Raw genomic sequence first — 26,693 nt, 5'->3', positions numbered from 1 at the left:
CGGGCAGCCCTGGCGCGTGCCATTATGTAGGGTAAAGGGGTCACTAAGAGTGCCGTTAACTCGCAATTGGGCCGTGGGATGACGATATAGAGCTAAAATTTGTGATCTAAGGGCAGGGCCGACCCCGAGGTGGGACAACGTCGCCATAAGAAACTCCCAGTCCACCCTGTCAAAGGCTTTTTCAGCATCTGTGGAAAGCAACAGGGTGGGCTGGGAGAGATGCCGTACAAACGACAGTAGGGTGAAGGTGCGTAAGGAATTGTCGCGAGCCTCTCTCCCCGGTATAAAGCCTGTTTGGTTCCGAGTTATCCATTGCGGAACCAGAGGTAATAATCTATTCGCAATTGCTTTAGCGTAGATTTTGGCGTCAATGTTAAGCAACGAGATAGGTCCTTCCCGTCCTTAGGTATAACCGTAACATGGGCATGAGTAGTCTCTGGGCGGAGAGTACCGCCGGTCAAGGTCACATTAGCATAATTAGACAGATGGGGGAGTAACTTATCTGCATAGGAGCGATAATAGGACACTGGGAGGCCATCAGGGCCAGGTGCTTTGCCCTTCGCCATATCTCGTAAAGCTCTCAATAACTCCGTTGAGGTAAATTCCCCTTCCAGAGCGGCCAGGGCCTCAGAGGAAAGCTGAGGAAGGGCAGCTCGGGCCAGGTACTCCTGAATAAGCCTCCGCTTATCATCTCCGCCGGCATCATTTTGTCGGACATGATAAAGATGCTGGTAGAAATCCCTGAATTCTCTGGCTATCTGTGGAGTGGTGTAGGCCATGGACCCCCCAGGGGTTCTAATTTTAGGTATAAACGCAGCGGCTTTCCGTTGTCTAATGGAAGTAGCTAACAATCTACTGGGCCTGTCCCCCCACTCGTAAAAGCGCTGGGCCACCAGTCTCGATCTAGACTTCTGATCTAAATGTAGGAGGGTCTTCAGGGATTCACGTTTTTCGGTGAGGGTGTGTAAGATGGACATAGAGAGGCCCCGTTTATGAATCCTCTCCAGGCTTTTAATCTCCGCTATCAACGCAAGTTGTTGTGCCAACCGCTCCCTTTTCTTCCTGGCACCCAGTTCAATGAGTTTACCTCTAATAAAGGCCTTGTGCGCTTCCCACAACACGCCCGGGGAGATCTCGTCACTCACATTAGTCTGGAAGTAGAAATCTAACTCCTCCCCCAAGACTTTCCTGTCCGCTTCCTCGGATATGAGGGATTCGTTCAGTCACCAATTAGCAGCCTTGGGGGGCAAAGAGTCAACTTTAAGGGTGAACAAAGTCGGAGCATGATCCGACAGGGGAGAGGTTTCTATGGCCGACCGTACTAGGAGCGGCAGATGCTGGTGGTCAAGAAAACAGATCTATTCTCGAATATGTACGGTGCACCGTGGAGTAATATGTAAAGTCACGGTCGCGAGGGTGCGTGATCCTCCAGGTGTCCATCAATTGCAGCTCATGGAGTTTTGTGCGGATACATTTCAACTGCTTATATGACAAGGGCGAGCTCCCCCTGGAAGTGTCCAGAGAGGGTTCCAGAGCTGCATTGAAGTCACCCGTCAGGACCACACAGCCCCTAGCGAAGTCCCCTAGCTTAGAAAGTGTCGAAGCGATAAACGATGCTTGGTGTCTATTGGGAGAGTAAAGAGTAGCCAGAGTGCATGACATGCTGCCCAGAGTGCCCCGTAAGAACAAAAAGCGGCCAGCTGGATCACATAACATAGATTCTAGCTTGAACGCGGTGCCACCCCGAAACCCAATGGCTACGCCGTTGGCCTTAGAAATATCTGAGAGGCCGTAATACCAAGTAGGGTACTTGGGGGAGTATAATTTAACTGAAGTGGTGTGGGTGAGGTGGGTCTCCTGTAGAAAAACCACATCTCCACGGAGACGGTTCAGTTCTCGGAACAATTGATGTCTTTTCCCAGGGGCGTGAAGGCCCCTAACATTGAACGAAACAAAATTCACCGTAGCCATCGGGTCTCAGAAAGGGGGGACCGCCTCCCACACCCCCACAGTGCAAAATAACCAAGGCAAATAGGACCCCACCCCCGCCAAGGGGACGAGAATGGGTGAGGACAGGGACGGGGAAGAAGAGGACAACCAGGAGAAAGAAAAGGAAAGAGAGAGGAGTACAGGGAGAAAAATAGAACAGCAAAGATCAGAGTAAGAAAGAAAGCAGCATAGCAATAGATCTAACCGCACGCAGAAAACTGCAGTGCAAGGGCGGGCCGCGCGCCCAGCCCGGGACCCCCCCACCCCCCCCGCAGAGCAGGACAAGGGCACCGGGACCCCGCGCAAGGCGGCACCCGCCAAAAAGGGGGCGGCGGAAACCGGACAGTCGGGCACCAACCGCGCCATCAGGGGTCAGGGTCACGCCACGGCAGTCCGGCACCGGCACCGCAAATAAACTCACTACTAAAACATTCCCAGCATAAAATAAACATAAAAAAAGAAACATTAAACCGTAAATAAAACAGTGGTCCAAACAGGGTCAATGAACTGCAGCTGAGTCCAAGCAATAACTGACTACAGGGTTAAGATGAGAGTGAGCAGGCCCGAGAGTGTAATACCACGGGGGCTCACAGGTTCGCCACAGGGTAAGGCAATAACTCAGATATCCAGCGAGGTGCATCCGTGTATATCCAGGGCATCAAAGACACAGAACACTGTCCCGCCTCGGCAGAACATGAATATCAAGGGAGGGGACCCTGAGGCCAATAACCAAGGTAATAGCAAATAACAGGAAAACAACAGTATAGTTGCAGGATCCAAGACGTCCGCGATAACCGGAGAAACAGAGCAGGACAGATAGCAATGTCCGCACAGCGCGTCCCTCAGGGGTGCACCTGGGATTCCGGATCTGCAACGGGATGTTTCCGTCCCACTCTATGCCATTGACGGTCGGGGATCTTAATTGGCGGCGGGATAACATCGGTACAGCCCGGTAACTCCGGCACGGTGACATTCAGGTCAGCACAAAATCGTGGTAACTCTTCAGGAAATCTGAGGACGGAGGTTTTGCCATTGACAGAGGCAATTAAGGCCGCAGGGAAGCCCCACCGGTATCTGATAGAAGCCACCTGGAGAAGTTTCGTGAGGGGGCGCAAGGCTCTACGCCTATCCAAAGTCTCCTTGGCCAGATCAGGGAATAGGGTAAGAGAGGCGCCATGGAAATCAAACGGCGTGGCATCCCTGGCCTTCTTCATGATCAGCTCCTTGTCCGGATAGTGATGGACTCTGCAGATGATGTCACGCGGGACCTCTGTGGTCAGGGAACGAGGCCGGAGGGCCCTGTGGACCCGATCGATCTTCAAAGGAGCGTCCGGTGCTCGGCCGAGAAGGCTGTTAAAAATGCCCCTAACCGAAGGCAGAAGGTCATCATCCCCGGTCGCCTCCGGAAGGCCACGGATCCGAACGTTATTGCGTCTGTTCCGGTTCTCCTGATCCTCAATCTTATATAGAGCCGAACGGTGAGCGATCGTAAGCCGACGGGTAGTCGTCTGAAGAGATCGTATGGCGGACGCATGTCTATCTAATCGTTGTTCCGTCCCTTCTACACGTATCAAAACCTGAGATAGGTCCGAACGGACTGCCGACACTTCCTTCCGAATCGCTCGTTCGAGGTTCAGCAGCATCGAAGCTAAGTCAGCCTTAGTCGGGAGGTCACTCACCCTGGTAGCTACCCCGGTGGGTCCGGCCAGGTCTCCCTCTTCCTCCGATTCGGCCGAGGTGTCAGGCGAGCGTGGCCTGTGTTCCGGCCTAACTGAAGAGGCGGGACTGTGTGCCAGCAGCGTGCTGTGCGGCGAGCGGCCTAGTCCGTCTTGGTCCGGAACATCCTCGGCCTCCGTGGATAAAAAGCGCTTGATAGTGCCCGTAGCCGAACCCTTCTTGGGCAGGGACTTGTCCGTTTTTCTCCCCATGCTTGGGGTGAGCAACAGTGAGAGGATCACATAATAATAGATCAAAATATCCGTGCCGATGCCGGAGCTCCCGAGAACCACGTCTGCTCTAGTGCATCGCTAGGCCACGCCCCCGTTTGCGCACATTTAAGAGTGTAAGAAGATGAGATCTGATTGTTTTGAGAAGAGAGAACACTGTGTTTAATGTAAACATATATTGTTTACACTAGGCCGTGAAGACACGGGAGGTTATTCACTGAGAGTTTCCAAGTCTCAAATATAACCAGTTATTCAAGAATTGAAATGTGGTATTTTATTATAAGAACTTAAATAATAGAAATGTGACTAATATTATCTGAACCATTGTCTATCTCTGATATGTAGAAGTTCTGTATATCTATTTATTTGTTTTATCACAAAATATGCCTGATATTTTTTTCCACTGTATTTTTAGTTAATATATATTTTTAAGCAATATAATTTGTATCACTGTCTTCAAAATAGCGCGGATAAACGAACTTGAATTCCTTGTTGGTATTGGTAGAAAATTGTAAATCTCCCAAATCAAAGATTTGCATATTTTCATAATTACTATACATTTATATTTCAGTATAAACATTCTGACAAGATGACAACCCTAATTTTGATGCATCTATGCCCAGCTTTAGAATCTCAAGTTATTTGTAACAAGTGTGATAACCTCTAGGAAATGGTTGTCAATGGAGTATATCTATCATGTAGGATTTTAGGGTTCATAAGATAAATGGGTGGCAGTAAAAGGTCTGTAGTGAGGAGTTGGGTACTGGCCAAACATTGTTCCCCACCTGGGGTATAATCTGTCTTTTCCCTGAGTTTATAGGTTGTTGGAAAGCAATGCAAGCAGGCTGTGATGAAACATGGCTGCAGGTCTTAAAGAGGAAGTAAACCCTGATGAGTTTACTTCCTCTTTTTTTCCCTGCAAAGGTAAAGCATAATGGACTACTATGCATTGCATAGTAGCCCATTATGTGTCACTTACCTGACACAGGAGCCAGCGAAGTCGCCGCTGTCCCCTGTAGTCCGCCGCATCCATCTTGCTGGTGGCGTCTCGCAGCTCCGCCGCTGTCATTCGGCGAAGCCGCGATGACGTCACTCCCGCGCATGCGCACGGGAGTCGACAAATGCGGCAGCTCCATTCTTGGAACTGCCACGCTCAGTGCGCCTGCGCGCCGCTGTCTACGGCGCATGCGCTGTAGACAGCGGTGCCCGTTTTCGGGCAAATATCTCCTAAACCATATAGGTTTAGGAGATATTGCTTGGACCTACAGGTTAGCCTTAATCTAGGCTTACCTGTAGGTCAAAGTGGTTTGTAAGGGTTTACAACCACTTTAAGCACTCCCAGTGTGGTCTCACTACTACCCAGAAGGAATAAAGTAGAACTATAGGCAAAACTTTTATCATTTTCGAAAGCAAAACCCATCACATAGATAGCCTAAAGCACACTGCAGTCCAGCTGCAAATTACCAGCTATATGTTTTTCTACCTGGTTTCAATAGTTGTTAAACTCATTGTCCTTTTTCATTTATGTATGTTAGATTCTCAAGCTACTGAAGAAGAAGCGCTGACGCACTCAACATGTAGGGCATCCTATTACATGCCTCAACCACAAACCGCAAATTAAACTGCCAATTAAGATATTTTGTACTTCTACAATGTATGGTACATATTTTTGTTAAAAAAAATCCCAATAAGTGTATATTGATTGGTTTGCGCAAATGTTATCACGTCTACAAACTATGGGATAGTTTTATGGCGTTTTTATATTTTTTACTAGTGTTCAGCGATTTTTAGCAGAACTGCAACATTGCAGAGGCACCGTCACTGTATAAATAACACTGGCAGGGAAGAGGTTAACACCAGGGGCGATCAAAGGGTTAAGTGTGTCCCTGGCAGGTGCTTACCAACTGTTGGGGGGGGGGGGGAGACACTGGAGGAAAAGAGAGAACCGTGTTTCAGTTCAGCTGAAAACACAAGATCTCTCTTTTTCTCCCTGACAGATCAGTGGTTTGCCTGGTTTACAGACCGCTGCTCCATCTTTCCAATGAACGATCGGCAGGACCTGCTGATTGGCTCCCACTGTGTCCAAGCACAGCGGGAGCGGCTCTCTGCACGCCCCCTACACCGCGTGAACAAAATCACTTAGTGGTACAGAACATCCCCCAGATAAGTAATTTCCTGCTTTCTGTAATTGGCTTACTGATTTTCCCAGAAATCTACACTAAAGATACAAATCTGGTTTTGAGCATCCCCTGCCACAAAAATTTCAATTTTGGTGAGATACTTCCAAAGAGAAATCAGGTCTAAAGGGATGCAGACCCTGCAGTTTTCCTCATTAGAGCCCTGCCGGTGCAGCAAAAAATTGATAACTATAAAACCACTCCCATACAGATTCACTTAGCATATGGACACAGACAGCAATTTCTTTACAACAACAAGGTAGGGATCTGCAAAAAAGTTTGTTAAAATCCCTGCACTGTACATAGATCACTTAGAGGGGATTGTTTTTTTTTTTGCCAACAAAAATGGAGTTAACCACCGCCAGATTTACTTTTACAGGATCACACATTTATACATGATCCTGCACTTCCACCTACAGGGGGTATGGGTGCCGCTTCTGCTGTGATTAATCACAAGCGCTGGATGTTCACTGGCATCCACCGATCGTCAGTAAAACACATAGAATGTAGATCTGCCTATGTACAAGGGAATTTTGTGCCCCTAGTAAAACAAGCACATACAGTACACAAAAAAACACTGGCTAGGCACAGTGTTAACCCTTTGATTTCCCTAGATGTTTAACCCCTTCCCAGCCAGTGTCATTAGTACAATGACAGAGCATATTTTTAGCACTAATCACTGTATTGGTGTCACTGGTTCCCGCAATGTGTAAATGTCCGATTGCAATATCGCAGCCGTGCTATAATTCGCTGATCACTGCCATTACTAGTATTAAAAAAAATAGATTAAAAAATACAGCCTTGACCAAAGGTTTTGAGAATTACACAAATATTAATTTTCACAAAGTCTGCTGCCTCAGTTTTTATGATGTCAATTTGCATATACTCCAGAATGTTATGAAGAGTGATGAATTGCAATGTCTCTTTGCCACGACAATGACATTAAACCCCCCAAAAAAATAATTTCCACTGCATTTCAGCCCTGCCACAAAAGGACGAGCTGCTATGTCAGTGACTCTCTCGTTAACACAGGTGTCAGTGTTAAGGACAAGGCTGGAAATCACTCATTGCTTTGCACAAAAGGGATTCACAGGCAAGAATATTGCTGCTACTAAGATTGCACCTAAATCAACCATTTATTGGATAATCAAGAACTTAAAGTAGAGAGGTACAATTGTTGTGAAGAAGGCTTCAGGGAACCCAAGAAAGTCAAGAAAGCTTCAGGACCATCTTGTACAGTTGATTCAGCTGCGGGATCTGAGAACCATCAGTGCAGAGGAGTGCTCAGGAATGGTGACGGAAGCAAGATGTGAGCAAATCTGTACACACAGTGAGGCAAAGACTTTTGAAGGATGGCCTGATGTAAAGAAGGGCAGCAAAGAAACCACTTCTCTCCTGGAAAAACATAGGTAAAAGGTAAAGGGATTGGACTACTGAGAATTGGGGTAAAGTAATATTCTCTGATGAAGCCCCTTTTCTATTGTTTGGGCCATCAAGAAAAAAAAAAAACCTTGTCCATCAGTCTTGTGTGAGGCCAATAGTAAAGCATCCTGAGACCATTCATGTCTCCACATCGGAGATTTGGACCGTGGCCCCGCTCTTCCACTGAACACAGAGGAGGACAGTAGGCGGTGTGTGTTGCTATGTAGAACCCCCCTCAGGAGAAGAAGTAACGGGAACGGCTGCCCTCATTCGCATGGCTCCGCCATTCCTCTCATCCCAGCCAGCACAAGTCCTTCCTCCTCTTCCAGGGCAATGGCATCAACCACCGACAGGAACCACTCATGGGGCCCCTCACTGATCACTGAATGCTCAGTCCACCCCTGGGTGCTGTATGCACTTAGTGACAGGCACAGCCAGAGACATCTTTAATATTGATTGGACCCTGGACAGACATTTTATTGGGCACCCCCCATGCAATTTCGCCCCCCGATCATTAAACCGGACGCCCTTCACCATACTGCCCCATTAAACAGACCCCCCTCCACCATACTACCCCCATCATTACACAGGACCCCTCCTCCATACTATGCACCATTATTACACAAGACCCCTCCCCATACTAACCACATAATTAAACACGGGTGTTATTGTTGAGGGTGGAGAGGCCAGGGGGGGGGGGTTATTTGTTTAGGGTGGAGAGGGTGCTGTTGTTTAGGGTGGAGAGGGGTGTTACTGTTTAGGGCAGAGCGGTGGGGAGGGGTGTTCTTGTTTAGGGCAGAGAGTTGGGGAGGGATGTTCTTGTTTAGGGCAGAAAGTTGGGGAGGGATGTTCTTGTTTAGGGCAGAGAGGTGGGTTATTGTTTCGGACAGAGAGGTGGGTTATTGTTTAGCACAGAGAGGTGGGTTATTGTTTAGCACAGAGAGGTGGGTTATTGTTTAGCACAGAGAGGTGGGTTATTGTTTAGCACAGAGAGGTGGGTTATTGTTTAGCACAGAGAGGTGGGTTATTGTTTAGGACAGAGAGGTGGGGAGTGGTGTTATTGTTTAGGTTGGAGAAGATAGGAATCCTTTTCTCTTTAATTCACCGACCGACACAGCTCCTCTCTGTAACTAAATGGGTTGTATAGCCTGCCATTAGGAGAACTAGGCAAAACTGTTACACAATACACAGAACTTTTAATTCCGCTCCAGGGGGGCGTACCCTGTGCTATCAACCCTCCGCACTGCTCCCAGCAGCTTCAGTACGTGAACAAGCAGTATAACGTAGAAAAAAAGGAGGGGTGGGTGCTGTGTTGGTCGGTGAATTACAGAGAAAAGGATTTTTCGGCGAGTACAAAAATCCTATTTTCTCTTATATTCACTGACCAACACAGCTCCTCTCTGTAACTAAATGGGATGTCCCCAAGCAGTGCCAAACGAGGGGTGGGAAAAAACAGCATAAAAACTTCATCCACCATGGCAAGTGGGAACTAGTGAAATTGAACCCACAAAAAAAAAGCAGTGTGTGGAAAAACTACACCATATAACCGGGCACCCTCAACAGGAGTGATCCCCAAGACCGCAACATTGTGGAAGTAATGAAACAGTGCATTAACAAAACAGTACTGCGTTTTTATCGAAAAACCAGGAAAAAACTCAATTGCAACTACACGGCCGCTTGCAAAACTTTGCGGCCAAAACAGGCATCAGCTGATGCACTGACGTCTACCTTGTAGAACTTGGTAAACGTATGGACAGATGACCAGGTCGCCGCCTTACACACCTGAGCGACAGATGCTTGGTGTCGGAAGGCCCAAGACGTTCCGATTGCTCTTGTAGAGTGGGCCGTGACTGGAAAGGGGGGCACCTGCCCCTTCAAGGCATAGGCTTGGACTACAATCTGTCTGATCCACCTGGAAATGGTAGCCGAGGAGACCGCCATGCCTTTCTTAGGACCAGCCACCAAAACAAACAGTGAGTCTGACTTCCGAAAGGGAGCTGTGGCAGACAAGTACACCTTCAGAGCCCTAACCACATCGAGAGCGTGAAGGGCCACCCCCTTGGGGTGCTTCAGCTTAGGACACAACGATGGTAATATAATGTCCTTACTGATATGAAAAGCCGAAAACCACCTTTGGTAGAAAGGACGGTTGCGGACGCAACACCACCTTATCCCTGTGGATGACCAAATAAGGCTACTTGCAGGACAAGGCCACCAATTCCGAAACCCTCCTGGCCGATGTGATGGCCACTAGAATGACCACCTTCTGTGAAAGGGTCAACAGGGGAATCTCCCTGATATTCTCAAACGGCGGCTTCTGAAGCGCCAACACCAAGTTCAAATCCCATGGGGGTAACTGAGGACGCACCGGAGGGACTACATGTCGTACCCCCTGAACAAAAGGTACGCACTAATGAGTGAGACACCAGGGGTCACTGAAAAAAGACAGCCAGGGCTTAAATTTGCCCCTTAATGGTGCTCAACGCCAATTTCTGGTCCACACCATGCTGAAGAAACAGAAGGATCCTGGATATAGAGAAGGAGCGCGGATGCCACCCTTTCTCCTCACACATGGAGATGTAGGCCTTCCAGGTACGATGGTATATCTTCCTTGAAGAAGATTTCCGCGCCCTCAGCATAGTTGGAATCACTGAGTCCGACAGACCCCGGTTCCTCAGCACCTGGCTCTCAATAGCCATGCCGTTAAAGCCAGTGATGGTAAAGCAGGGTGAAAGATTGGACCTTGAGATAGGAGGTCCGCTCGCAATGGCAGTCACCAGGGAGCATCTGCCACCAGATGCACCAGGTCTGCGTACCAGGGCCGCTGAGGCCAATCTGGGGCAACCAGGATTACTGGGATCCCCTCGGCTTCCACTTTGAGCAGCAGACGTGGCAACAGTTTTAGTGGCGGAAAGGCGTAGATCAGCTGGTACTGATCCCACGGAGCCACCAGCGCGTCTGACCATGGATCTCTGGTCCTGGACATGAATCTTGGTACCTTCCGATTGAGACAGGAGGCCAATAGATCCACATCTGGTGTGCCCCACCGCAGGCACAGCAGCCTGAATATCTCCGGATGCAATGCCCATTCTCCTGGGTCCAGCATCTGTCGACTCAGATAGTCCGCCTGCCAATTTTCCACCTCTGGGATGTAAATGGCTGACAGGGCCGGTACGTGCCGCTCTGCCCACCGAAGTATGTGAGCGACCTCCCGAGCAGAGGCTGAGCTTCTTGTTCCCCCTTGGTGATTTATGTACGCCACAGCTGTGGCGTTGTCTGACTGTATCCTAAACGGACGCCCTTGAAGACTCATAGACCATGTGTGGAGGCACAGCCTGATCACTCTCAATTCGAGCAGATTGATCGGCAACTTGTATTCCTCCGCAGACCAGATGCCTTGAGCCGACTGAATCCCCATCACTCCACCCCAGCCGGACAGACTGGCGTCCGTAGTGATCACCGTCCATGTCAGAGGAAGGAACGATTTTCCGGACTGAATCACCGGGGACCTTAACCACCAGATCAGGGAGTCCCTGACTGGTTGACTCACCTGGATCTGCCGATCCAGGGACAACGGAGATTTGTCCCACTTCGACAAAATCTAAGGAGGCTACCATGAGCCCCAGCACTCGCATGCAAAAGCGGAGCAACAACGACTTTAACTCATCAGTAGATTGACCACCGATCTGAGAGTCATCAATATGTCTGAGGGGAGAAAAACCCTTGTTTCCCTGGAGTCCAATAGTAACCCCAGGTACTCCAGACACTGAGTCGGTACAACCACCGACTTCTTTAGGTTCAACAGCCACCCAAATTCTTGCAGGGTCTGCAAGGTGATCGCCACATCCTCCTCTAATTCTGAGGCGGAAGATGCTCTCAGGAGGAGATAGTCTAGGTAACCCACTATCGCGATCTGGCGAAGCCTCAGCAACGCCAATACTGGAGCCAGTACTTTGGTAAAGACTCGGGGGGCTGATGCCAGGCCAAAAGGAAGAGCCACAAACTGGTAGTGGGCTTCCCCGACTGCCAACGCAGACATTTTTTATGCCGAAGGCAAATGGGTATGTGCAGGTAAGCATCCTGGATGTCCAAGGATGCCAGGAAGTCCCCTTGATGGAGTGCAGCGACTACTGAGCAAACTGATTCCATTCTGAACCTCTGCACTTTTACGAAGTGATTGAGGGCCTTCAAGTCCAAGATTGGACGTAACCCTTCCTTCTTGGGAAACACAAACAGATTTGAGTAGAACCCCTGGAAGCGTTCCGATTCCGGAACTGGTACGATCACCCCGATTCAGCAAGCCCCTTACCGCCCCTAACAGGGCCTTCCGGCGAACCGGGGACACGGTTATGCTGGAGGGGAAGAATGGCGGCCAAGAGAAACTCTATCTTGTAGCCTGTGGAAATCAGATCGCAGACCCATTGGTCGGATAACCGGGAGGTCCACCGGGCTGCAAACTCCCGAAGATGACCCCCCACCCGAAAAGTGGCTGGGGCAAACCTTCATGCGGTAGCACTTTTGTTCGCAGTCTTGTTAGGCTTGCGGTTCCAGGGACGCTGACCGTCTGTCGGCATCCTGTCGGGCTGGGGGTGTTTTGCCGAAGCACTGGGCGGACGAAAAAGCCGCTTTTGATCGGAAAGAGGGCCCTTGCCTGGGGCGAGGCTCCTTAGCCTTCCTAGCCTGTGGGAGTAGTGTACTCTTACCACCAGTGGCATTCTTAATAATGTCATCCAATGAGGCTCCAAAGAGCCGCTCGCCAAGGAAGGGAAGATCCGTCAGGGCTTTCTTGGATGCCTGGTCAGCATTTTAGCCAAATGAGGCGCCTCAGCATCACAGCTGACACTGAAGCCTTGGATAACAGAGGGAGAGTATCCAGGGCCACGTCACAAACGTACTTAAGGCCTTGCACTAGTTGGTCTGCTAGTTCCACGCAGACAGGGGAGGCGTTCTGCTCTCCCAATTCGCGGTGCAAACGTTTTGCCCATTCAGTCAGTGTCTGCGACACCAGTGTGGATGCCGGCACAGGTCGCACAACCGTAAACAAGGAACGAGCCACCACATCGGCCTTCCTGTCCGTGGGATCCTTAAATACAGGAGTCCCCTCAACCGGGATCGTGGTTACTTTATTTAACCTAGATACTGGGGGGTCCACGACCGGAGGAGCCGACCACTTTTTGAGAAGGCTTTCCTCAAAGGGGTAATGCACCGCCAAATTTTTGGGGACCGAAAAGGTCAGTTGCGGGCGACCCCATTCTGTAGATGAATCTGTCAAAATAAATCAAATACAGGAACACCTTAGGTGAACGTGCTGGCTTGCGGGACCCAAAGGGGACTGGTACATCATCAGAGGGATCCGCTGGCTCCTGAATCTTCAGGGTATCACGCACAGCTGTGATAAGTGCTCCAACAAGCGCTTTGTCGAGCCCAGACGCGGACGGTGAATCATCCTCACTGTCTGAACGGTCCTGGTCAGCCACGTCTGATAGGTCAAAGCATAGGTCACCAGCCGCAGCAGGGCCCGAGTCTGCATCAGAGCTCTCCCAGAGGATGGGGGGGGGGCAGGGGCCTCTTACGTGTACCTTTCTTTCCACGTGCTGCCTCTATCTTAGCAACATAGGAGTCAAGGATCGCCGTCAGGGTGTCCATGCGCACCGCGCTAACCTTAGGTGACCCGGTTGCTATAGCCTGGATTTCGGGGGAAGAAACACCAGTTTCTGCAGCCATGCTGACCCTAGCCTGTCTGCCACCTGCGAGGGGACTTAGGACAATGAAGGTCCCACCCTCCTGCTGCTGCCGCCGGGTGGGGGGGCACTTAGCGCTAGACTCACCACCCTAGGGCGTTCTGTGAATGCCACTAGCAGTGCCTGTAGTCCCTAGGAGGTTCCCAGTTGCAGAAAGGACAAAACTGTGTCAGCAGCAGCAGCTATGAACAGCGGTGAAATGTTCTGCAGAGCTAGCTTCATCGTTCAGCAAAGAGCAATCCAGCGTCCTGTACACACAGTGGACACAGGAAAGAGCAAGTGAGAGCACATGTAATTCTGCCACAAGAGAAGAGCGGCAAAAAAAGCGCTCGGCTTCAAGAAAATGGCCGCCAATGCAACTAATAGGAGACCCTAAAGAAAATGGTTGCTGAAGCTCATCAGGGGAATACCTGCTTTCCCACATCCAAGATGGCCGCCAGACAACGCCATGCGGTGACAGAACAAAAAATAAAAACGCGCTGCCTGCCTACAGCCAGAACAATCTCCACAAACACCTTTTGGGACCCCCAGACTGGGACCAGGACCAACGCCAGCCGCACAGAGCCCCTACAGGTGAGAAAACAGCAAACCCACACACACACACCGCTCGCAACCACCCCCCCAGAGGGGGGAAGGAGGGGTGATAGGGATTTGGGAGAGAAGATAGGCAGATGAGGTGGCCCTCGAATCGACCCCCCAGGGAATGCCCAGGGAGAGCCATACTTACCAGTCCTGAAGAGCTGGGAGACATTCCATCACAGACCTACTGCTACGCAGTTACAGGGTAGCTGTTGGCCCGGTATACTGTGATCCAGACAGCAGTAGCCCGGTCATATGTATACCCCGGAACATTGAAGCTCACCGACCACCTCTGGAGATGAGGCAGGTCGTGGCCTGCCGAGCCTTAGCTGCTGCCTGCTCATGCTCCATGGCCGGACTGGGGAGACTACAAGGATATCATTAACCAGCCTGTCACCCAGCCGGCAGTTGATAGAAGATCTCAGGATCTTTCATCTTGCGCAAAAAGCAGCAAACCTGCAGCAAAAACATGGACCGAGAGGGCCCGCAGGGTTCCTAGGTCATTCTCCTTACTAGGCAAAATAAAAACTGAAGCTGCTGGAAGCAGTGAGGAGGGTTGATAGCAGAGGGCCTGCCCCCCTGGGGCGGGGTTAAAAGTTCTGTGTATTGTGTAACAATTTTGCCTAGTTCTCCTAATGGCAGGCTATACAACCCATTTAGTTACAGAGAGGAGCTGTGTCGGTCGGTGAATATAAGAAATGGTTATTGTTTAGGGTGGAGAGGTGGGTTATTGTGTAATGGATGTGTGGGTGTGTATGCATGTATGTATGTAATGGATGACTAAGTTATCAAATTAATATTATTTTATTTTATATTATTGTCATAAAAGGTATTAGGTAGAATGCCAAAATACCTATTTCAATATGTAACATCACTGCATAGCTTGCTTATGCTTCAGATAACTGCTACTTCAGATAACTGCTAGCTCCCATCCCACCCCCCTTATCTTGAAGCCAAACCGCAAAGAATTATAAAAAGACTGTGCCACTTTTCCAAGAAGTGCACCCAAGACAGACATGACAACATCCAATGTCTCGTCTCGAAGAAAGAGGAAGAAGTTACCAAAATATCCAGTATAACTATGATTAAATTACTAAACTTGCTAAATCAGCTGAAAGCATATATACATAAATGATTTGATCAGGGGCAGATAAAAAAATACCAGACCTTGGTTCTGATCCAAAACAATTGTTTAGGGTGGAGAGGTGGGTTATTGTTAAGGGTGGGGGTTATTGTTTATTGTGGAAAGGTGGGGAGGGGTTATTGTTTAGGGTGGAGAGGCGGGGAGGGTAAATCCAGGAAGGGAGGGGCGTGGTCGCCACAGGAGGGGTCAGGTCCAGTAGAGAGGATGCGGGGTGGGGGGAAGGGACACAGCTGTAGCGCCTGTCATGTATCATCCATGTGTGTAGTGTTGTTCACAGTGGGCCCATCCCCTCCTTGTGAACCCATGTGCAGTGAACACCCTGCACACATGGATGATATGCCACGGTTTGTGGGGGTTGCTTCTCAGCCAAGGGAGTGAGCTCACTCACAATTTCGTCTAAGAACACAGCTATGAATAAAGAATGGTATAAACACATCTTCAGAGAAAAACTCAAGAGCCGCACCCCATACCAGTGATTATTGACAAGATTACAATTATTTCATGCAATCACAAAATTGAATAAAATAGAAAATAAATAAATAAATAAAAATGTGGCCAATAATTTTAAATACTCAAAGTTCCCATCAGTTAGAATGAATTTGCTGAAAGTGACTTTTATGTGGTAACAGCTCATTCACAAGAAAGGAAGAAGGTTGTAGACACCACGTGATTCCACACATAAGTAGTAAACAAGTGCCCATCACCGAAATGTAAATGCGCTTACTAGACGGCAAAGCATAAGAAGCTTTTAAGTGTAAACCATCTGCATCCTTAAACATAAGCCAGGAACTAGGGATTACCCTTGAACAGGACCTCTAGAGTGCCACTTAGATCTCCCAAAATCCGCACTCCAAACATCAGTAAGATATTTGACTAGTGGTAACTCAAAAAGAGGGGAAACCACCCATAGTGTGAAACAGATTACACTTTTATTAAAATTAATAAATAATTGCACTAACAAGAAAAAACTTTCATCAACACATGGATAAAAATGAAAAACCGGTCGGCGTTTTTTTCTGGAGCCCGTCCTCCCCTCGTGTAGTGTGGTGGCGTCACTGCATCCTCTTGATTCATTTATTATTACTTATTTAGTATTTACTTATTTATTTATTTTATGTCAAGCGCAGTTTACTTTTTTATACATCTTCCGAGAGCAACTTCTTCCAACCATCCAAGAACAGTTTGGTGATGAACAATGCCTTTTCCAGTATGATTGAGCACCTTGTCATAAGGCAAAAGTGATAACCAAGTGGCTTGGGGAACAAAACATCAAACTTTTGGGTCCATGGCTAGGAAACGCCCCACACCTTACCCAGTTGTATTATGTATGTCTATTAGGACTCTGCATAAACTTAACCACTTAAGGACCGCCGTATTGCCAATGTACGTCATTACAATAGCACAGGCAGGCACAAGCACGTACATGTACGTGCCTGCCTTCCAGCGGGTGGGGGGTCCGATCGGACCCCCTCCCGCTGGATACGGCGGTCCGTTTCCCTCCAGGAGCGATCCGTGATGAGGGGATGGCCGTTGGTTTCTGGCCACCCCCTCTCGATCGCTCCTGGCCAATGACGAACTTCCTCCCACTGTGTATTGTTTACACAGGAAGGAGGAAGTGATGTCATTCTCCTCGGGGCGGTCTTTTTGACCGGACTACGAGGAGAAGACTAAAAGTAAGTGCACCAAAACACTACACTGACACATAGGTACACAACCCCCCCCCCCCCCCCGATTCCCCCCCGATCGCCCCCCGCCCCCCCCCCAGTCACAGTGTCACTGATTGCATTGATCATTTCTTTACTGATCAATGCATTCAGTGTCAGTTGTAAAAGTAAAAACTGTCAGGGCAGTTAGTGTTAGGTCCAGGGTAGCCCCCTATCACCCCCCAATAAAGATTTAACCCCCTGATTGCCCCTAGAGTTAACCCTTTCACCCCCTTTTGCCAGTGTCACTAAGCGATAATTTTTCTGATCGCTGCATCAGTGTCGCTAGGTAGCTAGTTATTTTTTTAGGTTCACCGCCAGGTTTTTATAGCGCTAGGTACCCCGATATACTACCCAATAATGGTTTTAACATCCTGATTGCCCCTAGTTAACCCTTTCACCCCCTTTTGCCACTGTCACTAAGCGATCATTTTTCTGATCGCTGCATTAGTGTCGCTACTGTCGCTAGGTAGCTAGTTATTTTTTTAGGTTCACCGCCAAGTTTTTATATCGCTAGGTACCCCGATATACTACCCAATAATGGTTTTAACATCCTGATTGCCCCTAGTTAACCCTTTCACCCCCTTTTGCCAGTGTCACTAAGCGATCATTTTTCTGATCGCTGCATCAGTGTCGCTACTGTCGCTAGGTAGCTAGTTATTTTTTTAGGTTCACCGCCAGGTTTTTCATAGCGCTAGGTACCCCGATATACTACCCAATAATGGTTTTAACATCCTGATTGCCCCTAGTTAACCCTTTCACCCCCTTTTGCCAGTGTCACTAAGCGATCATTTTTCTGATCGCTGCATCAGTGTCGCTACTGTCGCTAAGTAGCTAGTTATTTTTTTATGTTCACCGCCAGGTTTTTATATCGCTAGGTACCCCGATATACTACTCAATAATGGTTTTAACATCCTAATTGCCCCTAGTTAACCCTTTCACCCCCTTTTGCCAGTGTCACTAAGCGATAATTTTTCTGATCGCTGCATCAGTGTCGCTACTGTCGCTAGGTAGCTAGTTATTTTTTTAGGTTCCCTGCCAGGTTTTTATATCGCTAGGTACCCCGATATACTACTCAATAATGGTTTTAACATCCTAATTGCCCCTAGTTAACCCTTTCACCCCTTTTTGCCAGTGTCACTAAGCGATAATTTTTCTGATCGCTGCATCAGTGTCGCTACTGTCGCTAGGTAGCTAGTTATTTTTTTAGGTTCACCGCCAGGTTTTTATAGCGCTAGGTACCCCGATATACTACCCAATAATGGTTTTAACCCCCTGATTGCCCCTAGTTAACCCTTTCACCAGCGATCACAGTATAAGTGTCACTGGTGACGCTGGTTAGCCAGTTAGTTTAGGTTCCCCGTCAGGTTTTTATATAGCGCCAGGGACCCCCATATACTACCTAATAAAAATTTGAACCCCCTGATTGCCCCTAGTTAACCCTTTCACCACTGATCACTGTATAAGTGTTACGGGTGACTCTGGTTAATTAGCTTTTTATAGCATCAGGGCACCCACCATTTATTACCCAATAAAGGTTTAACCCCCTGATCACCCGGCGGGTGATATCAATTAGGTTTTAGGGTCAGGGTCTGCGTCGCCCCAGGCAGCGCTAGGTTAGTGCCAGTACCGCTAACATCCACGCGCAAAGCATACACCTCCCGTAGTGGTATAGAATCTGAACAGATCAATATCTGATCTGATCAGATCTATACTAGCGTCCCCAGCAGTTCAGGGTTCCAAAAAAACGCATTGTTAGCGGGATCAGCCCAGATACCTGCTAGCACCTGCGTTTTGCCCCTCTGCCCAGCCCACCCAAGTGCAGTATCGATCGATCACTGTCACTTACAAAACACTAAACACATAACTGCAGCGATTGCAGAGTCAGGCCTGATCCCTGCGATCGCTAACAGTTTTTTTGGTAGCATTTTATATTTAAATCCGGAAGGCAGTGCTTGGTTTTCGGGGTCCCGTACGTGGCTAGGCTCCCAAAAAGTCCCCCACATGTGGTATCCCCGTACTCGGAAGAAGCAGCAGATTTTATTTTGGGGTGTAATTTGACTTCTGCCCATAGCATGTGTGAGCAATATATCATTTAGTGACAACTTTGTGCAAAAAAAAAAAAGTTTGTAATATTCCTGCAACTTTTGGCAAAATATAAAATATTCCATGGACTCAACATGCCTCTCAGTAAATAGCTTGGGGTGTCTACTTTCCAAAATGGGGTCATTTTGGGGGGTTTTGTGCTATTTTGGCATTTTATGGCCTTCGAAACTGTGATAGGTAGTGAGGAGTTAAATCAAAAATTTGCACCCTTAGAAATCCTGAAGGTGGTGATTGGTTTTCGGGGTGCCGTGCGCGACTAGACTCCCAAAAAGTCCCACACATGTGGTATCCCCATACTCGGGAGAAGTAGCGGAATATATTTTGGGGTGCAATTCCACATATAACCATGGCATGTGTGAGCAATATATCATTTAGTGACAACTTTTTGTAAAAAATTTATTTTTTTGTCATTATTCAATCTCTTAGGACAAAAAAAATTAATATTCAATGGGCTCAGCAATTTCCTTGGGGTGTCTACTTTCCAAAATGGGGTCATTTGGGGGGGGGGGTTTGTACTGCCCTGCCATTTTAGCACCTCAAGAAATGAGATTAAATTAAAAGCTGTGTAAATTCCAGAAAATGTACTCTAGTTTGTAGACGCTATAACTTTTGCGCAAACCAAAAAATATACGCTTATTGACATTTTTTTTACTAAAGACATGTGGCTGAATAAATTTTGCCCTCAATGTATGACTAAAATTTAGTTTATTCGATTTTCCTTATAACAAAAAGAAGAAAATATCCTTTTTTTTTTTCAAAATTTTCGCTCTTTTTTCATTTATATCGCAAAAAAAAAAAAAAAAATCGCAGAGGCAATCAAATACCATCAAAAGAAAGCTCTATTTGTGGGAAGAAAAGGACGCAAATTTCGTTTGGGTGCAATATTGCATGACCGCGCAATTACCAGTTAAAGCAGCGCAGTGCGAAATTGGAAAAAGACCTCTGGTCCTTAAGCTGTTTATTGGTCCAGGGCTGAAGTGGTTAATATAATTGTCATTAAAAGCCTTTGACACTCATGACATATCTTGGGATACTCAAGATCTAAAAACACTGAAGCAGCAGACTTTGTGAAAATGTATATTTGTGTCATTCTCAAAACCTTTGTCCAGTACTGTATATACACTATAGTTTGTAGACGCTATAATGTTTGCGTAAACCAATCAATATACACTTAAGGTTTATTTTTTTTTTACCAAAAACATGTAGCAGAATACATATTGCCCAAAATTTATGAAGAAATTCGATTTTTTTAATTGGATAGGTTTTATAGCAGAAAGTAAAAGCTATATATTATTTTTTTCCAAAATGGTTGGTCTTTTTTGTTTATAGAGCAAACAATAAACAAAACAAAAAAACACAGTGGTGATCAAATACCACCAAAAGACGTTTTATTTGGATACAGTGTTGCCTGACTGCGCAATTGTCAGTTAAAATAATGCAGTGCCATATTACAAAAATGGCCTGGTCAGGAAGGGGGGTAAATCTTCTAGAGATCAATTTAAAGTGGAGGGCCGGTTATAAAAAAAAAAAAAAAAAAAAAAGTCAGCAGCTGCAAACACTGCAGCTGCTGACTTAATAAACACACTCACCTGTCCAGGGTGCCCGCGATGTCGGCCGCCCGAGGCCGACCCGTCCCTCGGCTCTCGGGTCCCTGCGCCGCCATCCCTTGTAAGGGAAACAGGCAGCGGAGCCTTATGGCTTCACTGCCCGTTTCCTACTGCGCATGCGCGAGTCCCGCGGCTACTGCGCATGCGCGAGTCCCGCAGCGCTTTCTGAATGGGACGCGCTGTGTTCTGGAACACACAGTTCCCAGAACACAGCGCGACTCATTACCCAGAAGACGCCGCGACGAAGACAGAAGACAGAAGACAGAAGATCTCCGCGGAGGAGGAAGAGGAAGATTAGGAGAAAGTGCCTAGCAACAGGCATTTCTGGTAAGTAAAAAAATTTTTTTCTTTTTTTTTTTTTAGATTTTTTGTAATTTTTAAAATTTTTTTGTTTTTCAGGGTGGCCCTCCCCTTTAAATAACCTTATGTTCTATAACTTATGCATATAACTATATGCACTTTTCTTTGTAATTATACTTCCTATGGAGATTGAGTGGAGGAGTATATGAAGGAAGAAAGGAAGACACCTGCATTTTTCACCTATGAGGATTTCTTAATCAGCTGTGAGAAACCAGCTAATGTCTGGTAAGAGAAATACCTAAGGGGGACTATCTCTTCACTGGCAACGATACCGGGCGGTGTTTGCATGTGTACACGCGTGGAGGTGTATTCCCGGGCAATAGTGCAATATAGATTATATATTTTTTAATGAACTATGTTGAATGACTTTGAGATTGATGTCTTCGTCACCAAGCACTAATTTCTAGCCGGACATTGGTTAAATGGACACAATATGAAATATTGAGCTTGGAATTTATTCAACATATTTTTATCTGGTTTAAATATTTTGAGGAAGTTATTTAAACTATTTAATGCATATTACCGTTATTGTCTGTATTTAGAATAATATGCGCTGTTTTTAACTCTTTCTTGATAGATTAGCTCATCTTTTGGAGGGGTCGATTTATCTTTACAGAGTTTTCTTTTGCACAACAGTGATAGGGTTGTATCAGTGTATAGAGCCTAATTAAAACAGCTGCTTAATAGGAACGAAATTCCACACCCCCCAGAATATATACACACAGTTTAAGGTGTAAGCGCTTGTTATATTTTTTTGCATCTAGCTAGGCGGCGCTAGGTGTAAGAAAATTGGGGTATTTGACAATCTAGAGATTATATATATATATATATATATATATGTATACATACATACTATATTGTCAAAAGTGTTGCGGCACCTGCTTTTACACGCACATGAACTTTAATGACATCCCAGTCTTAGCCCATAGGGTTCAATATGGAGTTGGCCCACCCTTTGCAGCTATAACAGCTTCAACTCTTCTGGGAAGGCTGTCCACAAGGTTTAGGAGAGTGTCTATGGGAATGTTTGACCATTCTTCCAAAAGCACAACAGGGAAGGATCTTTTTCCAGCCATTACCTTTTTATTTTTTAGCATTTAGCAGCTTTAGCAGTTCACTAACTGGTTTTCTGACACTACTCTTTAATAAATTACACAGTCAGATTGCAATATACGTTGCTAGCAAATACACACGTAAAGATAAGTTACAGTCAGGATATAAGCAACTGTTTTTGCATTGACTGCCGTAGGAAGAACTTACCAATCGGCATTTCACTCTTTTTGGCAGTGGCTCTTCCAATGTAAAGATTTCATTGCGTTTTACCATCAGCTGAGATGCATCATCAAACTCTACCTATAAATGTAGATTGACAGAGAAAGACAGAACTAAAAAAGCAACTTGGATGAGTGGCAAAATATCAGCATATTACAAAACAGGTCAAGTTGAACCAGATTAACTCTACTGGAAGAAAATTATTATCAAAACAGTATAGGTTAATAGGTGCCTTATGAGTCAACTTGATGAATGGTCTTTGAAATTGCAGTACAGTGCCTAAAACAAACATCAATGAAGTCTATCTAGCCTTCAAAATAAATGTTTTCATAACTTATAATATATTATATATATATATATATATATATATATATATATATACACACACACACACACAGTGCCTTGCGAAAGTATTCGGCCCCCTTGAACTTTTCAACCTTTTGCCACATTTCAGGCTTCAAACCTAAAGATATAACATTTTTATTTTTTGTGAAGAATCACCAACAAGTGGGACACAATTGTGAAGTGGAACAAAATCTATTGGATAATTTAAACTTTTTTAGCAAATAAAAAACTGAAAAGTGGTGCGTGCAAAATTATTCGGCCCCTTTACTTTCAGTGCAGCAAACTCACTCCAGAAGTTCAGCGAGGATCTCTGAATGATCCAATGTTGTCCTAAATGACTGATGGTGATAAATAGAATCCACCTGTGTGTAATCAAGTCTCTGCATAAATGCACCTGCTCTATGATAGTCTCAGGGTTCTGTTGAAAGCGCAGAGAGCATCATGAAGACCAAGGAACACACCAGGCAGGTCCGTAATACTGTTGTGGAGAAGTTTAAAGCCAGATTTGGATACAAAAAGATTTCCCAAGCTTTAAACATCTCAAGGAGCACTGTGCAAGCGATCATTTTGAAATGGGAGTATCAGACCACTGCAAATCTACCAAGACCTGGCCGTCCCTCTAAACTTTCAGCTCAGACAAGGAGAAGACTGATCAGAGATGCAGCCAAGAGGCCCATGATCACTCTGGATGAACTGCAGTTGAATAGTAGTAGAGCTACACAATTAATCCTTAAAAAATAGCAATCTTGATTCACCCCCCACATCTATATTGTTGAGTTTGCCAATTCTTTCATATAACAAGTGCAGAGACAATCTGCTCACTCAGCTGTCAAAGAAAACATCTGGGCAGTCTGCCAAGTCTAGAATATGAAACATTGTAACTAACTTTCCGACTTGGGGTGGCTTACAAGTCGTCCCAGGCCAGGCGACTTTTGCCGTGGCCAATCAGAGAATGAGCTCTCAAGGGGGAACTCCACGTCATTTTTTTTTTTTTTTTAAACGGCGTGGGTTCCCTCTCCGGGTGTCTGTGACACCAGGGCCGTGGCTAACACTGGGCGCAATGCTGACCCCACCACCGTAAACATGGACCAGGCAACTGCCTCGGCTCTTTTGTCAGCGGGGTCCTTGAAAGAGGGGGACCCTTCCACTGGAATCGTAGTTACCTTATTTAACCTGGATACCGGGGGGGGGGGGGGGGGGGGTCAATAACCAGAGATGTCCATTTTTTTCAAGAAACTCTCCTCAAAGGGGTAACGCACCACCATCTGTCTCGGGACTGAACGGGCCCGTTGCGGGCTTCCCCACTCCTTGTAAATAAACATATCAAAATAAGTTAAATACAGAAACACCTAGCAGAGAGGGCCGGCTTATGGGACCCAAAAGGGACCGACACCTCTGCAGATGCATGAAAAAGAAGAAAGGTAACAGCACTCTCTGCAGGGACAACTCAATCCATACACCAGGTCCACTCACAGATGCCGAGGCTCAATGTGTCCCAACACACTCCAACAGTAGTAAGAAGAGCCGGCAACACCGTAATCCTTGAAATGCCATTTATTGGTACATCAGAGTGACAGTAAAACCTAAGCTGACGCGTTTCGGCAATAGCCTTAGTCGTAGCTGGTTTAAAACAGATATGGCAAAAAATATATATACTCACATACACATATGCAAACTCCATTGGCCCTCAAGTTAGTGTCACAGAAAATTAGCATATTTAATTGATACCACCAATTATTCAAGTGGTTAGTGACTACACCTGTTTTTAGCCAACATGAGAAGGGGGGGGAGAAAAAAAAAGGCAATATAAAAAGTTAATTTGTTGAGCCAAGAAGAAGTGTGTAGAAAAAATGCTACATAAAATATTAAGACCTTATTGCTTCAAGGAAAAAAATGTATTCCTTAAGCCGCGTACACACGGGCGGACTGTCTGGCCAACTTAGTCCGTCAGACAATCCGACGGACAGTCCGTCATACTTTCGAATGAACGGACTTGATCACACACACCACTTTTTGAGCGGACTAATACGGTGTACTAAGTCCGCCATACTATCCGCCCTACTTTTGAAATGTACGGACTCGCCCACACACGTGGAGAAAAGTCCGCTCATTTCGAGCGGGTATCCAGGTAGGCGGGGCCCGCGAAGGAGACGTCGCTGGCCCCGCCGCCTGGTATGGACTTAAAGGGGAACCCCAACGCCGGAAAAAATCGGTGTGGGGGTCCCCCCCAAGTCCACAACAGACCCTTGTCCGAGCACGCTACCCGACCGGCCAGGAAAGGGGGGCGAGCGAGCGCCCCCTTCCTGAGCCGTACCAGGCCGCGTGCCCTCAACATGGGGGGGTGCCTTGGGGAAGGGGGGGCCGCGCGGTCCCACCCACCCCAAAGCACCTTGTCCCCATGTTGATGAGGACAAGGGCCTCTTCCCGACAACCCTGGCCGTTGGTTGTCGGGGTCTGCGGGCGGGGGGCTTATTGGAATCCGGGAGCCCCCTTTAATAAGGGGGCCCCCGGATACCGGCCCCCCACCCTATGTGAATGAGTATGGGGTACAATGTACCCCTACCCATTCACCTGTAAAATAAAAGTACAAAAAAAAACACAACACACGAGATAAAATACTTTATTGCACAGCTCCGGGGGTCTTCCGTCTTCGGAGGTCTTCTCGCCGGACTCCTCCGCTATCTTCTTGTAGCTCTTTTGCTAGCGGAGGAGTCCGGCTTTCTTCCTCGCCGCCGGCCTCTTCTCCCGACTTCGGGGGTCTTGTCCCCCTCTTTGGTTCTTCTGCCGGGCCACCGCGCCTTCTTATAGCTCTTTTACAGGCGGTGGCCCGGTCTTCTGTCGCTGCCGCCTTCCGTTCTTCTTCTTCTCCAGGAGATGTTGCCTCGACGATCTCTCCGGCTGGAATGCCAGGGACGCACTGCGCGGCCACTTATATAGGGACAAGGGGCGGTGTCACATGGCTTTATGTCACATGGGTTGGTGTCACATGGTGACCCCGCCCCCTTACGATGTCATAGTCCCCATGTGACATCAACCCATGTGACCAACCCATGTGACATAAAGCCATGTGACACCACCCCTTGTCCCTATATAAGTGGCCGCGCAGTGCGTCCCTGGCATTCCGGCCGGAGAGATCGTCGAGGCAACATCTCCTGGAGAAGAAGAAGAACGGAAGGCGGCGGCGGCGACAGAAGACCGGGCCACCGCCTGTAAAAGAGCTATAAGAAGGCGCGGTGGCCCGGCAGAAGAACCGAAGAGGGGGACAAGACCCCCGAAGTCGGGAGAAGAGGCCGGCGGCGAGGAAGAAAGCCGGACTCCTCCGCTAGCAAAAGAGCTACAAGAAGATAGCGGAGGAGTCCGGCGAGAAGACCCCCGAAGACGGAAGACCCCCGGAGCTGTGCAATAAAGTATTTTATCTCGTGTTGTGTTTTTTTTTGTACTTTTATTTTACAGGTGAATGGGTAGGGGTACATTGTACCCCATACTCATTCACATAGGGTGGGGGGCCGGTATCCGGGGGCCCCCTTATTAAAGGGGGCTCCCGGATTCCGATAAGCCCCCCGCCCGCAGACCCCGACAACCAACGGCCAGGGTTGTCGGGAAAAGGGCCTTGTCCTCATCAACATGGGGACAAGGTGCTTTGGGGTGGGGGGGGCCGCGCGGCCCCCCCTTCCCCAAGGCACCCCCCCATGTTGAGGGCACGCGGCCTGGTATGGCTCAGGAGGGGGGCGCTCGCTCGCCCCCCTTTCCTGGCTGGCCGGGTAGCGTGCTCAGACAAGGGTCTGTTGTGGACTTGGGGGGGGGACCCCACGCCGATTTTTTTCGGCGTTGGGGTTCCCCTTTAAGTCCATACCAGGCGGCGGGGCCAGCGACGTCTCCTTCGCGGGCCCCGCCTACCTGGATACCCGCTCGAAATGAGCGGACTTTTCTCCGGGCGGGAAAAGTCCGCTCATTTCAAAAGTACGGCAGACTGGCATACACACGGGCGGATTGTCTGCCGAAATGCGAGTCCGACGGACAGTATTACGGAAATTCCGAAATACTTAGTCCGCCAGACTGCACGCTGAAAAAGTCCGCTGAAGCCCACACACAAGCGGACTGTCCGCTGAAATGTGTTTCGGCGGACTAAGTTGGCCAGACAGTCCGTCCATGTGTACGCGGCTTTCGAATAATTTTTTTTTTTGTGCTAACACCACAAAGTAAAGTCAAGATAGAGAAGAAAAAAAAAAAAGGGGGGGGGATGAATTCAATTTATGGAAGGATCAAAAAAGAGGGATTCAATTTATGGCAGGATAAAAAAAA

General features: G+C 47.6%; 1 protein-coding gene across 3 annotated transcripts in view; it reads right to left on the bottom strand.

Moving 5' to 3' along the window:
• Window positions 1-26,693, bottom strand: part of KDM4B (lysine demethylase 4B) — an 817,487-nt gene that overhangs the window by 25,699 nt on the left and 765,095 nt on the right. For 2 of the 3 annotated variants that reach the window (XM_077475749.1, XM_077475752.1), the window contains one exon: window positions 22,035-22,127. The exons of the other annotated variant lie outside the window; for it this stretch is intronic. In XM_077475749.1, the coding sequence (XP_077331875.1) occupies window positions 22,035-22,127 (93 nt within the window). The remainder of the gene's footprint in view (window positions 1-22,034; window positions 22,128-26,693) is intronic. 3 annotated transcript variants of the gene reach the window in all.

This window comes from Lithobates pipiens, unplaced genomic scaffold (assembly GCF_037356315.1).
Source record: "Lithobates pipiens isolate NorthernLeopardFrog02 unplaced genomic scaffold, aLitPip1_a1.2 Scaffold_13, whole genome shotgun sequence".
Lineage (NCBI taxonomy): Eukaryota > Metazoa > Chordata > Amphibia > Anura > Ranidae > Lithobates > Lithobates pipiens.
This window is presented reverse-complemented; position numbering and strand designations above follow the sequence as displayed.